The following is a 17,340-nucleotide window of genomic DNA, read 5'->3' on the forward strand; positions in this document are numbered from 1 at the left end:
TCTGACCAGTTCTGGAGAACCGGTAGCAGAAATTTTGAGTAGTTAGGAGAACCAGTAGTAAAAATTCTGACTGGCCCTGCCCCCATCTATTTGCTGCCTCCCAAATCCCAGCTGATTGGGAGGAAATGGGGATTTTGCAATAACCTTCCCCTGGATTGGAATGGGAATGGAGATTTTACATTATCCTTTCCCTGCCATGCCCACCAAGCCACGCCCACCAAGCCACACCCACAGAACCGGTAGTAAAAAAATTTGAAACCCACCACTGTGTGCCATCCTTATCTACTCTGCAGAAACATGATGTTCTTTACTTGCAGGCAGATTGGAAGTCAACCAACATTTTTTCATTATGCTTTATGACTTTATAACTTTATTGTATACATGGACTAAAACAACCAAAACCAAGACTAAATAGTAGTGCCATGTATGAATCTATTCAGACAGCAAACCACCCTTTTCCACAGCTAGGATTATGTAAGGTACATTGCCTTATGAAAAGAACAACTGAAACAGGTTTGAAGATAGGAAATCAGCAAGTGAAGAAGGAAAGTATTCAAGAGAAGAACATGAGCTTTTGAATATTGGACACCATCTGTAGTCCTGGGCCATTTTTCTGGGGATCTGCAGATAGTAAGCAGATTCCTGCTGCTCATACAAATCCAGGTTATATAAAAAAATCAGGACACATAAGTCAATCACAATATATCCTATTAATTTTTCTCAAGTAATATGGTTGTTCATATCGCCCAGCCTGGACTGAGAGGGTTTTTAGATTTTGGGGGTTTTAATATAAATTATATATGTACATTTATGTATTTTATATTTTTAACTGGTTTTATTGTTGTGAGCCGTCCTGAGTCCTCGGAGATAGGGTGGCATATAAATTTTATTAAATTAAATAAATAAATGTATTATTGTATAGGAATAACATTAGGAATGTTCAAAGGTCATGTGTCAAATGAGTAAAGAAGTGTTTATTGAGGTGGCTCCATTGCTCCTGATATCCCTTCACCCATTATTTATCTTTTTAGCTGCATTTTTATAATTTTTAAAAAAATGTTTTTCATAATTGTTATTTGTGTACTGTTTTTTAACTTAGTGGACTCTGTAGTCCACCCAGAGTTACTTGTTTTGTGAAATGGGTGACTATATAAATTTGAAAAATAAAAAAATAAATAAAACAGCAACCAATTGAAGCAGTTAATGTAATTTTTAGCCTGTAGGCCTGATATTGGTGTAACCTGTATATAGAGACAAAGGAGATGAATATCACCATTAATGGGAAATAATATTTCAGGACAGCCAAGATACTTATGAGTAAACAGCAGCGTTATCTTCTAGAACTCCTCCATCTAGTCCCTAATAGCTTCCAGATACTGTTTCCAGACCTCCATAGAATTTGCAATTTATCGTAGAGGGGTAGGGTACCATTGAATGCCATCAACATACTGCATTATCTCAACCCAAATCAATGGATGACTTATGCCAACAGAGTCATATCATGCAATGTACCTTGCAATGTACCATCTACTGTCTTAGGCTTTATTGGTCTTCACTGTGACTTTCATCTGGAACCTCCCGTTTATATAGGAGATAAGTCGTGGAAAAACTGTGGTCTGTTTGGAAGAACACACTGTTCTTCCAAGCATCAAAGGCAGTCCTGGATCAATCAAAGGCAGATATCTGGTGTACCCCATAGGTCAAATTAAGAGATATAGTAAATGTATTATATTTAATCCAAAAGAGTTTAATTAACTAAAGGTTCCATGGTATATACAAATACTCCAAAACATATTCCATAGATCAAACTAGCTTAGAAAAAGGATCAAAACACGTTTCCCAGAAATAATATGCTATTATTTTTAATACAAAGATATTATATATAAATATTCCAAAAACAACTAAGGAGGAGAATTTACAGTAAGAGAAGATGTCCAAGATTTAATACTAGTGAAATTCTAGTCAAAAGAATCAACAGCCCTATCTTTAACTGAGAATAGCATTATTTGTTTCAAATATATCATTTCAACTTGATTCAAACTTAAAATTGTATACTGAATTTTTAATTTTTTTTATATAAATACACATTTACATATATGCACATTTCATGCAAAATATAAAATATCATTGGAATTATACTCATTTTATTATTGTTATCTACCGCAAAGTAGATAACAATGACAGTTGTTACAGTTCAATGACTCTTATCTCTTGAAGTCAGAGAAATGACTTATATATCTTATTCACATTCAGTGGAATTATTTGAGAAATACTGTATATCTAAAATAATTTGATACAAATACCTAAATAACTGATATATTCAATACATATGAAACATGATATTCATTAATATGCATAAACAAGTCCTTATTGTTTCAAAACAACTAACATCCATTGTCCTTTATTTTTAATAGAAATATTAAATTTGGTAGTATACACATAAATGACCTACGTAACATTGCTGTTAGTCAGCTGAAACAAATTAATGTACACACCTCAATTAAGAAAACAAAGATGTTCACAAATGTAAAGTAGAACATTGATGCTTTATAAGTTCTTGAATATGACACACGATGCAAATATGGCTTGTCTGGGATGCAGGATTTACCTAGAGGGAAGATGTAGGAGGCATTTGATCATTGAACAGAAATATAATTAGTTCTTAATGTACAATCTAAAAACACTACATTCTGTCATTGTTAATGAACTACTTAGATATCTTGGCAGTACATGTTCCTCAGGATTATCATTCTAGTTATTGTAATTATGCTATCTTGATATTATTATGACTATATAATTGTAACTTTGTTGCTTGTATTCTTACAATTTATATTGATTGTTTCCTAGTATGATTTGATTGCTTATTTGTACACTATGACTATCATTAAGTGTTGAAACTTATGATTCTTGACGAATATATCTTTCCTTTTTATGTACACTGAGGGCGTATGCACCAAAGACAAATTGCTTGTGTGTCCAATCACACTTGGCCAATAAAAAAATTCTATTCTAATGTAATCTAATTATTAGCTGTTGTGTTACAGCGCTCAAGCTCAGCAGCCAACCTTTAGCATTGGATGTCATAAAATCAGAGTTGGAAGTAATCAAAAGAAGTTTATATCAGCCTCATATAAGCTTTCTTATATATGCTGTTTTCTCTAAGAAAGAATACCAATTTTTGAAAAAAAAACAGTATTATTTACTAAAGGATTATTATTATATTTACAGTGCTGAAAGCATCTTTCACTGCTATTAGAATCAATCAGTTCTCATTAACATAACAATCTATGTACACATTTTAAAAGAGACCATATACTATTTCCAGGTTTTTAGGAAAGATCAAAGCACTTAAAACATAGTGTGCTTAGAGTTCAGATATTGATTTATCAAATGCTAATTATTCTCACCAGTACAATCTACTAAAACGTGCAAAAGATATCAATTTTCCTGAAGTTCATAAAATATCAAAAATGAGCTTTTGATCTCATGTGCATATTTAGTTACTATCAGTGTGTGTTGTGTGTGTGTCCTTATATGCACAATCTTTATGCCTTTTGTATAGTGAATGAATGAATGAATGAATGAATGAATGAATGAATGAATGAATGAATTTTGAAATAATTGTGGGTAATATTTTCTTTTTTCTCTTGTTGCAGGACATATGTGAAGATATCTCTGATCATGTTGAACAAATCCATGCTCTTCTAGAGACTGAATTTTCCCTGAAACTTCTGTCTTACTCAGTTAATGTAATTGTTGATATCCACACAGTACAGTTTCTTTGGCATCAGCTTCGAGTTTCTGTCCTGGTTCTGAGAGAGAGAATTCTTCAGGGACTGCAAGATGCCAATGGAAATTACACAAGGCAAACTGATATTTTGCAAGCTTTTACAGAAGAAACAAAAGAGGTATGGCAAGTAAATATAAGAAATTCCTTTTCGAATTCTAAATCCTAGAATTGTTTGCCTACTTTATCCTTATTACAGCAAATAAATCAGTTCGCAGCAGAATCTGCTGGGTTTAGGCCTGTTGAGATAACTCCAGTATCAGTCCGTTTTAGTAAAGCAAAAAACTGAAACTATAGTCCTTCTTTCAGAGTGACTGATCCAGCTGAAATGAAATGTATTTTTTTTTTTTGAGGTGGCTGTTTCAGAGATAACTGTAGAGCTAAAAGCAAAAAGCTATTGTAACCTTAAGCTGTAAAGATAGCTAAGTGCATTGCTTATTCCCTACGATTAACACAGAGGTAGATACATCAATCATAATGATTCCCTTAATGGAAGCATACAGGTTCACATTAACAATACTGTTAAGGGAATGTATTAACCCACAAGTAATATTTTCCCCATGATTACACAAATATGCACACATTCATTATAGGCAAGATTTTCTTGAAACTGGAACAACCTCTGTCATAAATCTCATTTAAATTGTAATTTATTCAAAAGTGGAATATCTTTCACATACATCCTTGCATACCAGTCCTATGGATAGACATTATTTTGGAGTATTTAGATTCTGCCCTGTTTCACTGCTGCTATAAACTTTTTTTTTTAACCAAAAAACAAGCTTTGAGCCATTCTTAGGGATCACATTGTCACGTACGAATTCTATACATCTGGTCCTTTAGTTTAATATACTTTTATTCTTTCTGTCAGCATGTATACATCAGCTCTTGCAGGGCCCAGTGCTCTTTTGAAGACTCACACAGACATAGACAGAGACACAGAATCAGACAGACAGACAGACACACACACACACACACACACACACACACCTTTTCTTCTTAGGCCATCTTATGTCAGAATGTTTTCAAAATAATACCCCTACCAAGAACATACGGAAAAAGACAAACATTGTGATGACGGCTTGAAAAGGATTATAATAGACCTTGAAAAAAATGCAGATGAGGTCAACCAAAATAATAACTTAACAACAACAACAACATCAACTCAAACATCTTCTCTATGAGGAAAGGCTGTAATGTTCAGGTCTCTTTAACTTGGAAAAAAAGTCAGTTCAAGAGGAACATAGATTGAGGTGTATAAAATAAGAAAGAATAAAGTTCTTTCTGTCTCTGGAAGCACTGGGGTGAAATGGTCCAAATACTGATTGGATGAAGATTTAAAATAGATAAAAGGAAGCAGATCTTCACATTGTAAAGCACAATCCATTTGCAGAATTAATTGCCCCTTGATATGATGATAGCTGCTAACTTGGATATGTGTACAAAAGTCAGATTTATCTAAGGCTATTTGATGTGAAGACTTTATACTACCTCCAGACTGGAAGGAGTACATAGAGGAACAACTGCAGAAGGTATCTCATTTTTCTGCTAGTAAGCACTCAGTTTCATTTAGTTGGCCATTATGAGAAACAATACAGGATTAATGCGGACCTTAGCCTAACATATCATAGCTTCCTATGTTCTTAATTCTTGGGATTATATATGAACTGATGAGTCCTTACTTTCTTGAGCACACAATACTTATCTAATTGATCACTACAAATGACAAACACTTAATCATATTTAAATGGACATTGCCTTCTAAGCTGCTCCATCAAAGACCTATGCATGACAGTGTAACAGTTTCTTAAAATATTGAGCACTGCTGTAGAAATGTTTGGGAATTAATTCACTAAATAGAGGGGTGAAATGCTCCTGGTTTGGACTGGATCACCTGATCCGGTAGCGATGGAGGCGGGTGGTTCGGAGAACCAGTAGCAAAAATCCCTGCTCCCTCCCATGCCCAGCTGAACTGCACAATCATCAGAAGCTTTTTTTTAACTTTTAAAAGCATTTTTTCTACAACCTCTTTGGCAAAAAAAATGCTTTTAAAAGTAAAAAAAAAAAAAGCCTCTGCCGATCAGGCAACTCAGCTGGGATCGTCAGAGCCTTTTGAAAGCATTTTTTTACAACCTCTTCGCCGAAAAAATGGTTTTAAAAGTAAAAAAAAAAAATTGGCCACACCCACCCAGTCATATTTACCCCCCCCACACACCAAGCCACGCCCACAGAACCAATAGTAACAAATTTTAGATTTCACCACTGACTAAATATAATGTCTTTCACTTTTTCCTGCTCTGGCTCAGACAGACCAATATTCTACAGGGACTATAAAATGACAATGGAACTAATGCCAGTGCTTCATGATGGCTTTATAATGGGTCACCTTCATGTTAACGTCTGTCAATTAATTGAAGAGATAAACATGGACAGAACCATCTAATGCTCCATAAGCTTAATGTAGCAAAAGATTTAGACTTTTTCATAGTATGGAATAGAAGGATCTGCTATTTAGAAATAAAAAACAAATTGTCAGGATTGAAGATCTGCACAAACCTAAATTTTGGCTTCACAAACACTCCCTTGATTTAAGTTGTACATTTATACATATATGTATACATAAATTTACAAAAAAATTATCAGAACTGTTGGTTTGGTTCTTTTTCTTTCTATCAACTACAGTTTAAGTAACAGAAGCTTGATAAAGATGATAAAAATATAAATCACTTCACAGTTTTTTCAGAAGCAGATTAGAAGAGAGTGGTTGGTTCTGAAACTGAGTCCATTCCTCTCCCACCTGCATTTCCTGTTGGTATCTGCCTCTGACGCACCATTTCTCTAGATCTAATTTTGATTGAAATTCCAATTCACTGTTGTAAATAAATGAGTTCTACAACCATAGTTTCAGAGGAAGAAACTTTGACTTACATTATCAAATGAATGCTTAAATGACTAAAATTTGAACTTACACTCCAAACCTATTCTCCAAGCACTATTAGATATGAGTTTTTATTTTTGTGCATAAAAGAAATTTATTAGTACTTTGCACCTAATCCCCCAAATGTTAAAACACAGGTCAATCTCCTACTTGCCTTTTAAATCTTGCATTACATGTCTAAGGATGCCACTCCTTTTTTCCCTGGTGTCTTGGGAGCAATAAATGTCACATTTGGAGACATGCTGTAAATATGAATTCCAGTGGTCAGTGGAATTAATTAAAAATGGCTTTGTGTTGCACCTACGGCTCTTACCATGCTACAGTTTTCCTATCTTAACATGATCTCAAACATCACATATTCATTTTTAAATGCTACACAATTGAGGGTTTGTCATACCACTTTCTTTTCATTCACAACACACATTAAACTGATTCACTTTTAAAAACAATCAGTCCTCATTATCTGTGGCTTACAAGTATGTTTGACCCTTCAGCCAATAACGTTTCAGTCTGTTTTGTCAGTAGCTATTTCAGCCAACCATTATTTATTCCTTCTGTGGAATAGTATTTCCCAGCAAACCCATTGAAAGTAACATGTCACAAACGCATATGTAAGAACTTTTCCCCATTAAGAAACAGCACGATACAATATCCTTAAAATGACCAGGAGTAAATCTTTCCCATAAGGAAGGGATGAATTTATTGGAACATAGATTTATTCTGTCCATGAAGCAGGAGATAAAAAATGCAAGTTTTCAGGGAAATACCCCGTTTCTCCAAAAATAAGACATCCCCTGATAATAAAATCAATTGGGCTTTTGAGCGCATGTGTTAAAATAAGCCTCTCCCCCCGAAAATAAGCCCTTCCTGAAAATATTTAAACATAGAGCTGGAAATCAGGTAAGATGGCAAGAGGAGCCCCATCTTTCTCTACGCGCCCCAAAATAATAAGACCTCCCCGAAAATAAGGCCAAGCGCTTATTTCAGGGTTCAAAAAAATATAAGACAGGGAATTATTTTCGGGGAAACACAATACTAGACAGACAGACAGACAGACAGACAGACCAATAGAGACAGACATTTACTCTCTCTCTCCATCTCTCTCTCTCTCTCTCTCTCTCTCTCTCTCTCTCTCTCTCTCTCTCTCTCTCTCTCTCTCTCTCTCATTGACAGATAGACCCAACAAACAGACAGACAGACTGACATGGTTCAAAAATAGTCACACTATTAAGGAGAGTGCTGCCTAAAAAGAAAATAAGTGTTTGGGACTATTTTTCAACAAATAGTTACATTCTTTGGCTCTGAATTTGTTTTGTGTCCTGTGTCAAATATCAGAAATAGTTTCCATAGTTCTGTTGCAGGGGGTAAATACTAGAATAAGGAAAACTTGTTCCTTGCTCACTTCACAGGGCTACAAGCAGGGCAAAACCAGGTCAGGAAAGTGTTATAAGATCCAAGTCATGGCATGTATCAGGAGAACAACTATTTCACTCTCAACGTTGATGCTGTTTGCAGTATAAGAAAGAAAAGCAAAAACAAGTTGGAAATACAATATAATATTTGTCTCCAATATTGCTCTAGAAAAACATTTTAACCTGGGAAATTTTGGGATACAACATTTCCCTCCAACCTTCTACATTTCTATCGTAATGTACTTTATATGTCTGCCTCTGCTAAAACTTTTTTTAAAAAAATCAACACATTTGTTTAATAATCATAATATCCTAGTATGCCTTTGATTTAAACAAGAATTAGGAACTATCCCAAAAATTATACAAATCTATTATGGCAATTACACAATAATATAATTTAACATAAATAATGGCAGGTGATCTGTTATAATTCCAAATCTATTTTTATGAAATTTTATAGAAATATTTGAATATGTGCAATCACAGTCTTTAAAAATTTAAACTGCCCATAAAAGAGTTTTAGATTAAAGTTAAAACATTATTTATCCTCATGTATTAGACATTTTTTTAAAAAAATTCATTTAAAAATTAAAGGGTGATTCAAGAATTCTCCCAGTTTTCCTCTCCCGAAGAAAGGATAAAAAACAGAAAATAGAAGATTATCTTTTTGCTTAATTAAGTGGCAACTGAATAATACAAAATGAAATTTTTTTAAAGACTATGAAATAAATCGAAACATTGTAATATTCCATATATACAAGTAAAGAGAAATAAAATATTCTGACTATCTGAAATTGTAAGGATATGCAACTAACCCAAGTTACATATTGCATTCTGAACAAATTAATTATTATTTCGGATTCCTTGCATGATAGTAATAAATAAGAATAATATAATAAAATGCCATCAGGGACTGACTTTAATGCATATGGCTCCATTAAACATTGGTTCATGAACTTTTTGCCATTTGCATTCCATTCAATGTTATCCAGGCATAGCACATCACTTCTACACCAATTATTTAAAACTGCCAACAACTGGACAATTTCTTCCATTATTGCATTCTTCATTATTTAATTAATGTTATCCACTTTCAGTGAAATCTATAAAGCAATGCAATAATTTTATGATCAGTAATGTTCTGAAGATCAAGAGGACACCCCTCTCTACTGTTCCCGTTTCTGTATTTGCAAGTTTAGCATTATAGATTTTAAAAATCATAAGCACAACTGTTTTTACTCTTTTGATTTTGTTACAGGACCGTCTTGATTCTTTAACAGAAGTGGATGACTCAGGACAGTTAACTATCAAATGCTCTCAAAATTATTTATCCCTAGACTGTGGAATTACTGCCTTTGAACTGTCTGACTACAGCCCCAGTGAGGATTTGCTTGGTGCTCTTGGGGACATGACTTCCAGTCCAGCTAAAATAACATCTTTTGAGTCTTGGAGCTGTAGTGAAATGGACAAAACCTTTCCAGAACTTACTAGAAATGTGGGATTACTTGGTGTAGCAACAGATTCAGGTGCTTCCAAATGCAATGAAAGTATTAATACAAAGGAAATCCACCTACCCTTGTCAATAGATCAGCTGCAGGGGGACGGCCAAAGTTGCAAAGAATCATCAACTGAACTTTCACTCACTCATCTTTTTGAGCACTTACCCTTTTGTAAAGTAGCTTCTGAGGATTCGGCTGTCTCGTTTGGCCACAAGAAGGTCTTAGAAACAATAAAACAGGAGCCAAATCCAGTGTCCTCCAATGGTGCAAAAGCTAATCATCACCCTCACAGTGAAAATTCAACACCCAAGAGATCAATTCAAGATGGTTTTGACTACAATGAGAATTCACCCACACAGCCCACCTTGCCCAAGAGGGGCTTGTTTCTCAAAGAAGACATATTTAAAACAGATAATATAGTCGATGATATAAAAAACCACTTCTCTTTGATTAAGACAGAAATCAGTAAGAGCACACCCTCACTGCTAGAGCCACCAGACCGATCCAAACTTTGTCTAACATTACAAACAATGTACAATAATGGCCCTTCTGCCATCAGTCAGTCGTGCGATTGTTTACACAACATAAGTGAACTCAAGTTTGCAATTCAAAATCATTTCAAAGAAAAGTCCATGGCTTTGAGTAAGTCAAGTGACAATGCTAGAAGGCAGCAGCTGAGGTGCAAGAAATCACATGACATTCCTGAGGAGGTGGCATCCTGCAGGATTTCTGAAATGGTATCAAATACTACACCAACCAATCAGATAAACAAAAAAGGAGTTCTGGCTTTACAAAATGGAATTTCTTCTGGCAGCAGGCACTCCATAGAAGGAACAGAAAGTGATACAACATCAACCTCTTCTGAACCTTACAAGCAAGAAGAATTGAATGGCCAGTTTTGCAGTGAAAGAGAACCATCTGCTTCACCCACTCATAGCCAAGTCAGCAGCTTTTCAGCTGGATCAGATCCTGCTGTATCTCCCTTCCCTCTTCTTCAAAGAAACAAGGCTGAAAAAACCCACTCATCTTCACCAAATAATGCCAGCACAGAAAATAAAACAGGTGATGCCTGGTATGGCTCTGATGAATACTTAGCTCTTCCATCACATCTCAAACAGACAGAAGTATTAGCTTTGAAATTAGAAAATTTGACAAAATTGCTTCCACAGAAATCTCCAGGAGAAACTATTCAAAACATCGATGACTGGGAACTATCTGAAATGAATTCCGATTCAGAGCTTTACCCAACCTATCAGGTCAAAAAGAAGCACAAAAGGTTAGGTAGAATTTCACCAAGCTCTTCAAGTGACATCATATCCTCAGTAGGAGATAGCATTGAATCGGGTCCTCTTAGTGATATCATTTCTGATGAAGAACTTTGCACATCTAGCTTGAAAAGGTACCTAGAAGATAGGCCACGAAAGCCATCAGTATGTCAGGCTTCTGATAAAAATGAAATAACTCTCACAAATAAATCAGCTTTAATACAGCAGCTGATGGAAGATATACAACACCAAGAGAATAATGAAATTGTATGGAAAAAAATGGAGGTAAGTAGGAAATTGATGAAGTGGATAGACCTTTGTCTTTTTATCAATATATGGCAGCATAAAGAGGAAATTTGCAAAATGCACCATATCATCTAAAATATATTTTTTTTATTTGATTTATATGCCGCCCTTCTCTGGAGACTCAGAGTGGCTTACAATGCGTTAAGCAATAGCCTTCATACTTTTGTATATACTTTTGTATATTGTGGGGGCAATAAATCAGCTTATTGCCCCCACAATCCGGGTCCTTATTTTACCTACCTTAGAAAGGATGGAAGGCTGAGTCAACCTTGAGCCTGGTGAGATTTGAACTTGCAGTAATTGCATGCAGCTGATGTTAATAACAGTGCTTTAGTCTGCTGCGCCACCAGGGCTCTTTTTTAAAATGGAATCCATTTTAAAAAATCAATCTATATGTCTTTTTACATGCATCTTATTATTGCTTTAAATATGTTATATGCATTGTGGTATATTTTTAAAGATAAAACTGCACTGCAGAATTTGAAGAATAGGAACAATAGCTTTTATTGTTATGCACTTCAGCATGGGGAAAGCAAATTAGGTCAGTTTACTTCCATGTGAAACCAGCTTACAACTTTGTACATCCATAATAGCATGGGTAAAAACCAAACACAAGACTAAACTGAAACCTGGCAAAATGTTGTTTCCATGAATGTGGGCCGGATGGCAAGGATCTGTGCAGCTGCTGTGAAATACTAGGCTGCTGATTGTTTATTTATAAAATAACATATATCCCTTTTATTCTAATGCAGCTATTCAGTGAAAATAGCAATAGATATGTATGTATGTATATATGTATGTATAGATATTTGTATGTATAGATATGAAGCGTTCCGTGTGCCTTTGGCGTTTAGTCATGCCAGCCACATGACCACGGAGACGTCTTCGGACAGCGTTGGCTCTTCGGCTTTGAAACGGAGATGAGCACCGCCCCCTAGAGTCGGGAACGGCTAGCACATATGTGCGAGGGGAACCTTTACCTTTATGTATGTATGTATGTATGTATGTATGTATGTATGTATGTACTGTATGTACTGTATGTATAATGCATATTTCCTGCTTGGAGCAAACAGAAAGCAAATCACTACACTGTGTGGGCTCCCCAATGACATCATGTTCTATATCAACAATGACTTGATATATTTATTTGTTAGGTTTATATTCAACCTTTTCTTCAGGAACTCAAGATGGCAGAGATAGCATTCTGTTCTTTGATTTTTCTCCATAATAGCAATCCTGTGAAGTAAAATGAGTTGAAGAAAAACTAGTGATTTTTCATTGTTGGTCCCCAGTGGTACGCAAATCTGCTAACTCCTACACCACACATAGTTCTTTATACCTAAGAACATTTCAGAAAAGTTTTTGGTGTGAGTACACTATCAACCCTTCCAACTGGACCAGATTAGAAAACCAAAGTTATTAATGCTGATACAGGTGCAGAATCTGAATATGATTTTGTACCTATAACCTCTGTACCCACAAGTGCCTTTTTATCTTTGTGAGAACTTGGAAAGTCATGTCTCAGACACTTTCTCAAATTTTTCCTTGCACTCAGATTTATTTTATCTGACCATTATCTTAGTCGAAGCTCTTTCACCTATTCTTCAAGGTTATTCCTTCTGCCTGTTAGTAAGCAAGCCCACATACTCGCTTACCCCAACAATGGCACTTGCTTGATAACCATACACATGGCCCAGTTTTGAAAAGGAAAGTTCAGAACATTAAAGATTTTATTTATTTTATTTTATTTTATTGCAATTTATATGCCGCCCTTCTCCCACAGGACTCAGAGAGGTTTACAAGATAAAATTCAACAATATGAATAAAATATAAATTAAAATCTAATTAGAATTAATTAAAATTATTACAATGTAAAACCCCCTCAATGGGTCAGTCCATTTGATGAAAAAGCTACGTCTTCAGTTCGCAGTGGAAGGAGGGAGTCCTAAGCCCGATGGGCAAACCATTCCAGAGGGTCGGTGCTCCCACAGAGAACGCTCTCCCCCTGGGGGCCGCCAGCTGACATTGTCTGGCTGACGGCACCCTGAGGAGGCCCGCTCTGTGAGAGCACACAGGACGATGGGAGGATGGCAGGAGATGGTCCTCAAGTACCCCGGGCCTAAGCCGAGAAAGTTTTGTTCTCTTTGAACCTGAATTTATGTGTATTCCAAAGGTGTCCTTTCCTAAATTGGAGTGTGCCACTCAACATTAAAAAATGTATACATGATGTTCAAACTTGTATGCATTAGGAAACTGTGCACAAAAACTGATATATGAATAAACAGGTCATATACAATATATCTATTAAAAATGTTCACAAGAAAATTGAAGTTTGACCTCAACAAATTGTGAATTGAAAAGTAAACTTAACAGAGTTAAACAAAAAGTGCAGATTTTTGAATTCAGATCTTCTGAAGACAGAGCAAGAGAGTGAACGTTTGAATTAATCAATCAGAATAGAGCTGGAAGGGACCTTGAAGGTCTTCTAGTCCAACCCTCTGCTCAAACAGGGGACCCTATACCATTTCAGACAAGTGATTGTCCAGTCTCTTCTTAAAATCCAAGCAGCAAATGTGTAGTACACTAAGGATATCTATTAAGAAATGGCAATTAATATCACATGGGGCACTTAATACACAGATTTACAGACAATAGACATTTCTTCTAGCAATGAGCTATTGTCAGACTGAAAGCTTCAATAATAAAGGCTTTTCTGGCTAAGGTCATCTGGTGCTCATCAAATATGAACTGGTTTCAGGAGTTTACAGGTATATTGAAGGTTCTCAAATATGCCTTTGTTGCTAACACATTCTCCTTTGTTTATTTGGCACTTCAGCTGCTGAGTTGAATGATCATTGTGGCCAATTAGATCTGACTTCTAGGCAAAAGATTCAGGCTTTGTGCTAGACTTCCATTTCTCTGCTCCTAAGACTTGCTAAATTGTCTTCCTTCTCTGTGGGATGTTCCTCAGACGAGACTATGACACCTTAAGGAGTAAGTGAAATGGGCAAACATTATACAGTGTCATCAGGGCACACTAGGTGTCAAGTGGAGTCTCTTCTATACCATGCTATAAACACATATAAATATTAAAAATGGCAGCTAATACCTACTCCAGTGTAGGATGGCATTTGATTGAATTTCCAGATTATGTCAAGTCATTGGTATAGAGACTATGCAGCTGGCCTTGAAGAATCTGTTAGGAATTATGAATTTAGCCCAAGAAAACAGGAAAGTGTAAGAAAGAAAATCAAGATTGCTTTGCCTTGACTTCTTTTGGTATAAGAGGGAGGGATAGAAAAATGTGGTCGGATTTTCAAGATCCTTTTATTGTAACCAAATCTATAAAGTAGAGTTCTAATATTCTTGTGACATCTGTCTCCTGATCTGATCTTTCTTGACAATTCAGGCTGCTGCTTGGATACTGGGTCAAAATATACTCCCTGCATACGATGCAAATAAATGCCATTTTCTCTCACTATTGGTTAGATTTCTTATACTCTCCTGAAGATAAATGATTGTATGCCCTGCTTATGCAGTAGGCTCTCAAGCAGGAAACCATGGTGTTACAAAATCCAGGATAAGTACTATTCTAGTCAATCCTTTTTTTTAAAAAAAATTTTGATTTATATGCCGCCCTTCTCCGGAGACTCAGGGCGGCTTACAATGCGTTAAGCAATAGCCTTCATACTTTTGTATATTTATACAAAGTCAGCTTATTGCCCCCACAAACTGGGTCCTCAATTTACCTACCTTAGAAAGGATGGAAGGCTGAGTCAACCTTGAGCCTGGGGAGATTTGAACTTGCAGTAATTGCAGGCAGCTGAATGTTAATAACAGGCTATTATTCTGCTGCGCCACCAGGCCCTCCCCTATTCCTTTATAATGGTAGAATTGATTTCCACAACAGAGGCTGAAACTCTTCTGTTTTGGCCCCATGTTACTATGAAAACAGATGTAAAGATGAGTCCTTTGCTTTTAAGGTTCCCATGGCTGTGGGTTGGATTAGTCAGCTAATGGAGGGAAAGCTAAGGTCAATTTAATATCTCGGTTAAAATAAGCATAGGTATTTTTTTTAAAAAAGTATTAAATTACATGGCTATTCTGATAGTTTAAGATAGAAAGATGGAAAATTCAAGGCAGGAGTATATTTCTCCTCCAAAATCTGTAAGTTTCCATTTGTTTGTTTGTTTGTTTGTTTGTCAAGCATGTATGAGAAAATAAGTATAAGTATAAACATAACATATAAACATATAAGTATAAACAGGTATAAGTATAAACCAGGGGTGGGTTCTACTTACCTTTACTACCTATTCACAACGGGAGAACGTGTGCAGAAGCTTCTGCACATGCACAGATCATCAATTATGATTTCCAGGCAGATGGGCGGAGCCTCCCGCCACTTTTACTACTGGTTCTAAAGAACTGGACAGAACCGGGAGCAACCCACCACTGGTACAAACATAAGAAATGAGTATGAATGGGAACAGTAGGACAGGGATGGTAGGCACGCTGGTGCGTTTATGCATGCCCCCTTACAGACCTCTTAGGAATGGGGTGAGGTCCACGGTAGTTGGGCATTCAAAGGAGGGGGCACAGTCAGAACTGGGGAATCCTCAACAGTGGAGAAGGGACTTGGCATCCTTAACCCCCCTCCTATTAGGTCAGTTCCCATCAAGAGCTTTTAACGTACCTAACAAAATGCCAGAGCTTCTTTTATACAAACTTAAATGGTACCCAGTGGTAACAGAGTGGCATATATACAGTTCACTCTGCTTCCAAGTGCACCTAAACATACAAAGACCAGCGGAACATGAGCAGGCATGTGAGCATAAAAATCACCTCACATGGAGCTACAACATGGAGCTTCACATACAACAGTCCAGGCTTGGTGTGATGATCTGCTTTCTGATCATCTATTTGGATTGCTATAAGTATGTTTGAGTTGATTATCTTTTCCTGAAATGGAGTATGCATTACTGCTTGGGGTTTTTTGTTTGTTCATTTGTTTCTGTTATTTCTATTTTCACCTGAATACTGGAGTTGCTCCAGTAGTTGAGGCAGTATACAAGATGCACAATAAATAAACTGCACAGAAGAAGACACACTGTGTTCATAGCACTGCTTTTAAAAATGTTGAAAAAATTATAGAAGAGAGGCTCTGCAAGTTTTCTCTATCTTGTTCACATTTTTTTTTAAAAAATAATAATTTAATTAGCCTGCACCGAGAATCCTGCAAAGAAAAATGTAATGCCTCCAGCATATTTATTCTAAAAATGACTACAGATTCGATTGAGCTTCTATAACTTTTGTTTAAAAATGACCATGAGGTACAGGTGCATCCCAACATTTCCTTCGGTTGGGTGCCCACCTTTTCTTAATTGGGCCCCTAAACAGGCTTGCTTCTGCAAGGAAGGAATTGGGAAAGGGCTGGATGTAGAAAAATTGCAGCTTTGTAATTGGGTGTTGTAAATGGTCAACTATGTAACTAGCCATCTGCTAAATCATCAGATCTCCCCACTACAAATTTTGTAAGAGTGCCAGCAATATAAGTTTAAAATTCCAAAGATGCTCATGGATGCAGAAAGTCCATAGTATTTCTATAAAGACAGATAGTAATGAATAGATATTTCCAGTATTTGCCATAGGTTGGCATTTCATAATGGCTAGAAGGCTATGGCTAAGATTAAATAGTTTTTAAAAATCTCATGATGTCTTTGCTATTTTGTGGTTATTCCTCCAGATGGTGCTGTTTACTTAGACAATGACACTTTGGACCTGACAATGTTGCACCCTCTGATAATGATTTTCAATATCGGGGCTTTTAGCATTCGAAATAATATTCATTTTCTACAGTTGTTTTCTTTTGAACAGTTTCCATAAAATTTTATAGATGTCATCAGAAAAGTAGTGGGTTTTTTTTTATTTAAATTTTTAATTGGAAAATGGACTTTATTCCAATCACAGGTATAGCCATAGTAATAGTTTCTTATACTTTCATCTAGTTCCGAATTTATTATTACACTTCAGGGATGTTCACCATAAATACCTTTATTTGTGATAAGAACACTATGGCCCCTACTGACAGTACAGTATATTTTAATAAATGTACAGGGGGAATGATTATATTATA

General features: G+C 35.9%; 1 protein-coding gene across 1 annotated transcript in view; it reads left to right on the forward strand.

The window, feature by feature from the left end:
• AKAP6 (A-kinase anchoring protein 6) overlaps window positions 1–17,340 on the forward strand; it is a 233,008-nt gene that overhangs the window by 25,699 nt on the left and 189,969 nt on the right. Inside the window, exons 2-3 of the mRNA XM_070935849.1 lie at window positions 3,657–3,908; window positions 9,396–11,186. Of these exons, the coding sequence (XP_070791950.1) occupies window positions 3,657–3,908; window positions 9,396–11,186 (2,043 nt within the window). The remainder of the gene's footprint in view (window positions 1–3,656; window positions 3,909–9,395; window positions 11,187–17,340) is intronic.

The sequence above is a fragment of the Pituophis catenifer genome, unplaced genomic scaffold, assembly GCF_029215685.1.
Source record: "Pituophis catenifer annectens isolate HBS135680 unplaced genomic scaffold, rPitCat1.0.hap2 SCAF_1, whole genome shotgun sequence".
NCBI classification, from domain to species: Eukaryota; Metazoa; Chordata; class Lepidosauria; order Squamata; family Colubridae; genus Pituophis; species Pituophis catenifer.